The sequence below is a fragment of the Passer montanus genome, unplaced genomic scaffold (assembly GCF_014805655.1).
Source record: "Passer montanus isolate IOZ18808 unplaced genomic scaffold, ASM1480565v1 scaffold77, whole genome shotgun sequence".
Lineage (NCBI taxonomy): Eukaryota > Metazoa > Chordata > Aves > Passeriformes > Passeridae > Passer > Passer montanus.
Window position 1 is genome coordinate 553,846 of NW_024372923.1, and position 8,547 is coordinate 562,392.

The 8,547-nt window shown below is 42.1% G+C and overlaps 1 protein-coding gene across 3 annotated transcripts; it reads right to left on the bottom strand.

The window, feature by feature from the left end:
* Nucleotides 1-1,703: 1,703 nt before the first annotated feature.
* Nucleotides 1,704-7,928, bottom strand: TEX36 (testis expressed 36). Of its 3 annotated transcripts, none has more exons than XM_039731469.1 (4): nt 7,797-7,928; nt 6,781-6,915; nt 4,685-4,765; nt 1,704-3,371 (listed from the first exon to the last, which is right to left on the bottom strand). In XM_039731469.1, the coding sequence occupies exons 1-4, from the start codon at nt 7,842-7,844 to the stop codon at nt 3,123-3,125; spliced, it is 513 nt and encodes a 170-aa protein (XP_039587403.1). In that variant the 5' UTR covers nt 7,845-7,928; the 3' UTR covers nt 1,704-3,122. The 3 variants fall into 3 exon arrangements, with proteins under 3 accessions (XP_039587403.1, XP_039587405.1, XP_039587404.1); XM_039731471.1 differs by lacking the exon at nt 7,797-7,928 and adding an exon at nt 7,281-7,328; XM_039731470.1 differs by lacking the exon at nt 7,797-7,928 and adding an exon at nt 7,188-7,309.
* Nucleotides 7,929-8,547: the final 619 nt, after the last annotated feature.

Consider the following 8,547-nt stretch of genomic DNA (forward strand, 5'->3'; position numbering starts at 1 on the left):
AGCAGCAGCAGAACTCCCCCTTCCAATGCTCCCCACAGTTCCAGCTTTAAGGACTTCTTTAAATCTTTAGAACCAAGTAAACAAAAGACAAAATTTCCATTTTGCCTCCTATTGTACAAACCCAGTGTGCTCTCACAGAACACCGGGGTCTCATTTCACTGTTCACAACACCTCACAAATGACACAGCTATAAAAGGGGACACCAGCTCACCAGGGCCATCACAGGCTGAGCAACAGCAGCTTTGAGGGAGACCCCAGCCTCACATCTCGTTATCAGCAATCAGGACAGAAAGAAGGAAAAGAAAACCAAGCACAGTTTAAAGAAGTGAACATAACACCGCAGATACAATCACAAGACTGTCACCCAGCACAGCTCCAGCTGAGAACCAAGGGGCTTCAGCCGGGCGTGGAAACTTCAGTGGCAAAGGTGTTACTCCTCAGCTCAGCTCTGTTAACCACAGAATCACAGCATGTCCTGAGCTGGAAGGTCCCACAGGGATCATCAGTCCAGCTCCTGGCCCCGCACAGACACCCCAACAATCCCACCCTGTGCCTTGTCCAAACCCTCCTGGAGCTGTGGCAGCCCTGGGGCTGTGCTCATTCCCTGGGGAGCCTGTTCAGCCCTCTGGTTTAACTTTTTAAAATTGATTTTGTTTGAGTTCTGTGAATTTAAGTAACACACTGAAAACACTTTTAAATTAACACAAAAAAGATTTCCTAAAAATGCTGCGTAGGCAGTCCCTACATTGATGCAGGCTCAGGAGAAAAAACAGAGGCACCAATACTCCTTGGAAAGGATTAGAGGATGAAGGCTGTTGTTTCTGTAAAGAGGGTGTTTGGGTTTGATTTTTTAAAATAAAACACTGCACAAAGTATGTCCATCCTTATCAGCAGCACTTAGAACAGTATTTGGCTGATTTAACACATAATCTGATCATTCTGCTGACCCTACCTACACCCATCTGATCCCAGTGAACTCCCAGCCAAGGGCACTTTCCTGCACTGACCAGAAAATTTCAGGGGAGTTATCAGCCTTATTTCAATTTCTTCCATTCCCAAAGAAACAAACAAAAGAAAATGCATGTTCAAAAATGTTTTAACTCAACAGGACCTTCCTCACAGAGACATTATCATCACAAGAGTAAACAAACTGATGGTTTCTATTCAAAGTACACAAATTTATCTGAGGAATTCATTATTCATTTCCAAATTCAGTGTATTGTGTCTCCTGTTATTTATCCAAGAAACACTGGCAGAGCATGAGATGTGTGGGAATCACCTGTTTTATTTAACCCATTACAGTGTATTTCAGTTTATAAGGGTTTCATGACCTCTTCAATTTCTCCTCTGCAATCTTCATTACAATATAGTTGAAAATATGTATTAATCCACAGGTTCTTTTTTTCCTTTTTTAAGCCACATTTTAACCAAAAATATGAAGAAAAAAAAGAAAAAGAGGGTGAGAAAAGAAATCTGGAGTGTTTCTATTGGTGTCTTAAGGCATAACAAACTGCAGCAATTTATTTCACCACATCCAGTTGTAATGCTAAACCACAGATAAACATTACTAATGGAGCAAGAATGTGTTCCTTCCTTCTGATGGAGGTCCAAGATTGCCCTTCGGAGTCTGCCAAACAGCATGGGGCACTTCATTCACCATGTGATTGGCACACACTTCAGTTCTGAATCAGAACTTTCTGGGGATGAAACTGTTGGCTAAAGCTGTGGAAATTCTGACTCTGGAGCTGTCAGGCAGGCTGTCTTTACTCTGAGAAAATGCAATTTTTTTTAATAGCACTATGTCACTTGGCTTTTTATTTGGTTTTACATTGTTCATTGATGTTTTGGATTTTGATGTATTGTGTGGCACCCCAAGAACTCTAACAGGGGGGACTCCATTAAAAAAAAAAAAGAGTTTATTATTCCAACATGTGCTAATAAATATGCTACACGTTTGGGGAATCTAATCCCATCTATTTTGATGGCACACAAAAAGGCCTTCAGCCACTGCTTGCTGATACCAAAAAATGCATCTGTTCACTGAAAGGCAGAAATGTCATTTTTTAACTGAGCTCATGTTCAAGGCAGCTCTTACAATGCAGGGTCAAGGGTTTATTTTTCCATTTATCTTGTAAAAAAAGGAAATTATCTAATAAACTTATGATTGATTTATTTTTTTTGGTCAACATTATTTTGCATAGCAACAAGCTTATTTGTAGGATATTTTAAGACACATAGCTTAGCTTATTATTTTATTGATATTAATGGAAATGATCCAGAAGAGGAACACATCATCTGGAGATCTGACTCTAGGTGTGACTCAACTGCCTGCCACATCCTAACATCAGTGAATATTCTGGGAGCAGAGTGCTTGGAGGATTGGGTTTGAATTATCTTCCTTGAGACATGTAACTATAAAATCATGAGTTCTTTTTAAGATCCAGTCCACCCCAAAGTCAAACCTCCATGCAGCCTTTCACTTCAGCTCGAGTTTTTTTCCCCCTTACAGCCATGAACCAAATTTTTGAGTGCACAAATGTTGTTCACAACACTTTTCTTTTTTCACTTCTACAACTGCTGTGCTATAACCAAATAGGACACTTATTTTGCACAGCAATCTAATGCACATCTTTTTTATCTACTTTCTCTAATGGCTGGCCACCTGCTTTCTCAGCCATGAAACCTTTCAGAAATGTTTCTCTCTTGCCTGAACACAGAGGGGTTTGGCTCCCTGCTGTGGTAATCCCTCAAGGATCCAGGTCTGTTATGCTCCTGTGTCAATACAGGTGCTGTCAGCTGCCTGAGGTTCAGAAGCTGAAAGAGCTTTTCTATCAAGATGAGGGTCAACCAGTATCAGGTAACACAAGCACAATCCCTATCTGTGTTCTCCTAGCAGACGCATGTCTAAAAATATGCACAATCTTGTTTTTCCTTATAATGCTCCTCTTCTTTAAAGGCTTTCTAGAAATGTATGTTTTCAGAGCAATGTAAGGCAATGAACTCTCAACCACGTGCACTTCACATGAGTGTTTATTCCTTCACCGTTGTTTTGGGTAGTGAAAGTTCACATTTGCTCGGTGGATGTTCCCGAGGTGCTCTTGATTAAGATGTCTTTTATGGCTTCAGGGCTTTCTCTCAGGAGCAGCTGTGCTGGAGCTCTGTTTGTGCTCGCTGTGGCTCTGGGTGTGGTGTTTGGGGTAGCGCCTGTGGTTCTGCTCCTCCTTCCCAGGGCTCTGATCTGACACAAACGTGCTCTGGTACACGGTGACGAAGCCTTCGCTGCTGCTCCGGCCTGGCGCACGAGCCCACTCGAAGAAGTTGTGGGAGTTCTGTCTCTGCTTCTCTGGATCCAACTTCCTCACACCCATGCCCTACGGGGAAAAAAAAAGGAAAGAAAAATTCATGCAACCATATGACTTCCAGTCACAGCTTCACAGATGAATCTTGTAACAGTCACTACCCCACTGGGAAGTGAACGAAGCTGTTACCACAGTGATTGCAAGAACTCACGGTTGACCTTTAGCAAGTTAAAAATAATATTGTCAGACTCGCCTGTATGAACATTTTTGGTTGCATATATAATAGGAAGTCTGCTGACCTTCCACCTCTCAGTGCTAATAAACCACTTTTACTTTGCATTTCTGTAGCACACCAGCTACTCAAGGCTATTTAGCTACACTCGGCTAAATGAATCTTCAGAGGCACCCAAAGAAATAGGTTAATAATTCTAGGTTTGGACTGCAATAAAGAAACTGAGACAGACCATGAAATCTGAATCTTCAGTGCTATCCCTTGTGTGTCCAAACACAGAGAGACAGAGCCTGATTTTCACACTCCACAGCTCACAGGAAATTTAGATGGAATTATGGTTGATCAGTATCTCTAAAACAATGAGACACTGCCCAAAGTGCAGAGAAATTGAGGTTACTCAGTGAACAATGAATTCCAAAAAGTCTGGGCCTGACAGAGCCCAGAATCAGACAAACTCCCTATATCACAATTCACTGCTTCCTCCTTTACTCATCATCCTGTGAACTGCACAATTTCTTTTGCTGCCTGGAATAATACCAACAATCTAAGGGGAATGGAAGAACATGAAACTGTTGCCCACAGAGAAAAGAAATTTTAATTCTAGTCAAAAGTTGTGGCTTCTGCAGCATACATTTAAACAGGTGTATTGTAAAGGATTCAAAGAATGCATTCCTGAGATCTGTGGGTATCCTATGGATTCTTAAATTTATGATAAAGATGAGTCTGAACAAAATATTTGGCACTGCAAATTAGAAGTTGCTGAGATATCTACAAAAATTCATTGCAAGGCAAATCACTTAGAGCAGACCAATAGGACTTTTAACTGGGTACAAAACCAAAAGAGGAATATTAGAAAATATTAGAAAATGTCATAGACCCAAATCATGGCTTTTTCCTTCCCTTTTAGTTGTGCCATTCTCAATGACTGCATGTGCTGTTGCACCTTTGTGACAGTCCCAGAGATATCCCAGCCCTCTACTAATAAAAAGGTGTCTTTTTCTTTGCTATTTACATTTTTCTCTCCTCACAGTTTTGGCATTTATTTTCTTTTTTTTTTTTTTTTTTTTTAGGGGACAAAAAAGATGCTGTGTTTAATCTCTGGCAGACCAATAGCTCTGAAGTTGCTTGATTTGTCTCAGTGCTGGGTACTTACCAGGTCAAAATACTCGACTGCATTGCATATGTCATGTCTGTTGTCATGAGAAGAGAATGGGAAGTTGTTGTTTCCTGCTTTCTGCACGAAAAGAAATTATAGCAAAAAAAAAGAAGAAATAAATTTAAACTCTGTTTGGAGTCTATTAGTCCTTGTTCTTGTATTGTGAGATTACAGCTGCCTTTGTTCTAGCACAAAAGTCATACTCCTATGTTAAATATTCACCTGCACATGACTTTATAGGGTTAATGTGGACTTCTAATTTGTTAAATAAAATGACCAAGAGGATTTGCTGAATATATACATGATTAATATAAAAGTGCGAATTTTCAAATAAGAAATGATACATTCTGTCTGCAAAGCAGCAAAATGCTACATATATGTCAGGATTGCCTTGCTTGATTTAGTAGTAGGCCTAGAGCTAATTAAAATAAACTACAAAAGGGACCTCAAAACTGCATTAGTCTGTGATTTATGAACTGAATGTCATGGACACTGCTTGTTGCAGGGGAAGTTGAAGAGGTATTAATTGCTTAACTGATTTATAATCTCATTCTTTAACATGATGCTCATCCAGTCTCTAAATGAAACCAGAGTTTCAGAAGGAAAAAAGACAACTGCAAAAAAGTGCTATTTTAGAAATACTGAACATATCTGACTTATTAAATGTTATCAGAGCAATATCCCATCTGTGATATTCCACTCCAAACAGAAAATGAAGTTTTAATGCAACACAGTCTAAAAGAAGTGTTTCAAGAATAGGGGAACCTGAATGAGTTCTAAAGATCAATGTGACTGGAGGCCTGATCAGCAGGAAGATTCACCAGACACAAAATGTGCCTGCATGGTCAGATCTCGGGATAATTGGTTTACTAGGCAGATTCTCTTTTTTTAGTTATATTTACCAGTTCACTTGTCTCATACTGATTCACCCAGACTGTAGTTCAGTGGATAAGTAAATCCAACAAATGCATTCTCATACATGTGTTTAAAGATAAGCACCTCCTGAATCTGTAAATTTCTTACTAAAATATGCTACTGCAACCAAATGTCAATCTCAGCATTTCAGGAATAGTGTTTATTACCAGTGCCTAAACAAACTTCCCCAGATTGTCCCATTTTAGCCTTTAGTGCATCTTTGTGTTCTCCCCACTGATCTCAGATCAATTCTCAATTTACAGGCAAGAATTTCCCTAATTCTATATAAAAGTGGAAGGCTGGTAAAGACAAGACATTGAACTTCAGGTGAAGTCACCCTGGTGTGTTGATAAAACCTACCCTTTTCAGGCAGTGGCTAAGGCCAGATGTTCCACAGAAAGGCAGAGGTAATATTAACACAGTGCATACTCACGTTACAGTATAATCTCCTTTTCATGGTCCCAAGCTTCCCTTTTAAATATTCCTTCCAAGCCCTTCATTTCTGCCCTTCACTATAGCAGAACCAGTGAGATGAACCCACTGTAACTGCTGTGCTTATAGAAAATGAAAATAGAAAATGTTCTGTGCCCAAAGCAGGTGGGCAAAGCAAAGCTCAGTGTGATGATAAAATAAGGACATGAAAAGGTGCTTACAACACTGCAACATTTTAAATACTTGTGATTTTTAAAAATACCGTATTTCCTTTCATCACAAAATTTTTCACAAATCCCATTTTTAATCAAGCCTTAAAAATGTTTGAAATGAGGAGCTTCTAACTTTTTAATGATCAAAAAGAACACTCCTTTGTGTGAATACACTGAATTTCCAACATTCATTGCCAAACAGCTGATCAAATTTCCATTAAACCTTCTTACAGGGCTTTACACACGCGCTGTGGGCTGAGATTGATCATAATGTATTCGCCGTCTCAATAATAAAAGAGAAAATCGGCAGTAATACAGCAGGACTCGAAGCAACTAAAATTATGAGTGAGTAACAGGGAAATATGTTTCTTCCGCAGCACAGGCAGCAATCACTGCATCCCCTGAGGCACAAAGTCTGCCAGCCCGCTGCGACTGCTCCGCTACCGACCCCGAGCGCTGCTCCTACTCACAACTGAGAGAGTGACAACTTGCAAAAGAGCTCCGAAAATCGGCTGTGCTGCCGCGGGCACTGACCTGCACCCGAGCTTTGTACTGCAGCGGCATTCTGTGCTCCTGGCCCACAGCGGCTACAGAGTTCAGCACATGCTTTAGTGAAGCGCTTGTTACTGATTCCAGCTCGCCCAGCTGCATCCCATCATCGTGAGTGAACTAGGAAATAATGGAGATTATGACCCTTTAAAAGAAAAGCCAACTGGAAAAAAAAAAAAGAAACAAAAACAACCAACCAACCAACCAAACAAAAAACCCCACAAAACCCAAATAACAAATAAATCCGGTCAGAAATGTGGGCAAAATGGTATTTTCCCCGTTTATTTTTTATTACTTGGATTGCAGCAGCACCTAGTGGCTGCAGTGAGGAGCCTCCCACACACACAACACAAACCCCAACCATAAAGACGTTCAAACGTAGATAAAACAACCAGACAAGAATTTTAGGAATCTTCAAGACAAGAACGCCCAGGAACTTTCTGAAAACTGTTTACAAAGCAATAACCACCAGGGAAAACAACGACCTTCTAACCCCCCCTCCATGCTACTCCTACTGCAGTACAAGTTTGAAAACACAAAACTTTTGGGAACAGCTCAACCCCACATCGGGCCAAAGGGTTCAGAGAGCGAGGAGCAGCCTGTGCCAGGAGTGTCACAGTGCCCTGGGATGCCAAGATGTCCCAGCCCAGCGTTTCTGATGGGATCACAGTGTTCTCCTGGAGGCGAGAACTGAGGCAGACCTTGGCTGGAGCTCTCCAGAAGGGAAGGGAAATCAACCAAGGGTAACTATCAAATAAGAGACGTCCAGCATTGCTGGAAACTGGGGCGGGGGGGAAATCCAGCCAGGGTTAGTTACCAAGGCAGAACTTTTGCCCAGTGAATACGTAGGGCACTCTTTCCTCACTCCTCAGGAATGGGAGGACTCATTTCTGACTGAAGGACACAGCCACCCTTAGCACGGTGCTTTTTTTGAGAGTTTGAGCCTCAAGAAGCCCTGAGGGGGGCACGGGGGCTTCTTGAGGCTCAAACTGGGCCCTTACCCAGTCGCTACTGTGCCCCCCGCTGTGCTCAGACCCGTCCTTAGCCATGGCTCGATGTCACTGCCACCCCGGTCACTCTGCCAGCGCCACCGCGGCTCCCTGGAGACCCGCGCCGGGAGCGGCCGGGCTGTGGAACCTCCGTCCCTGTGACCTCAGAGTGCCCCGGTGTCTCAGCGAGACCAGAAAACAGCCCCGCTCCTGCTCCTGTGCTGCAGGGCAGCGGGAAAGAACAGCTCGTCTTAGGATTCAGTGTTAAAAACAAATCAGTTCTGTACAATCACTTCAGTGACTCTTCACAGCCTGAATAGGAACGGGTGGGGAAAGGAGAGCTGGTTTTGAGGAAAAACTCAAAGGACGTTTGAGATAGAATTTTTAAGATGTAACTTCCTGCTCTTTTGAAAACGCGTTTCCACACACACACATCTTAATTGAACACACGCCCAGTATTTACAGAAAACCTGGCTGCGTCTTCAGGATTATTTTTTTTTTTTTTAATTCAAGGGCTGGCTTGGAAACATGCCAACTATTTAACTGCAGCACACTTGGCCAATATAGCACAAACCAAGCCTTTGCCTTGACAGACTGTAAGGAAAATGACACTTGTGTTCTTTTTGTCTTCAAACTAACAGAGACTAGGTTTAGATTGGATATTGGATATTAGGAATAAAACGTTCCCTGTGGGGGTGGGAGGCCCTGGCACAGGGTGCCCAGAGCAGCTGGGGCTGCCCCTGGATCCCTGGAGATATCCCAG

Coding starts and splice junctions, on each gene's coding strand:
- TEX36 (XM_039731469.1), bottom strand. CDS start 7,844: ATGGCTAAGGACGGGTCTGAGCACAGCGGGGGGCACAGTAGCGACTGG. Junction 4,766..6,780: donor AGTACAAAGCTCGGGTGCAG/GTCAGTGCCCGC, acceptor CTTTTCGTGCAG/AAAGCAGGAAACAACAACTT. Junction 3,372..4,684: donor CAGTCGAGTATTTTGACCTG/GTAAGTACCCAG, acceptor TTTTCCCCGTAG/GGCATGGGTGTGAGGAAGTT.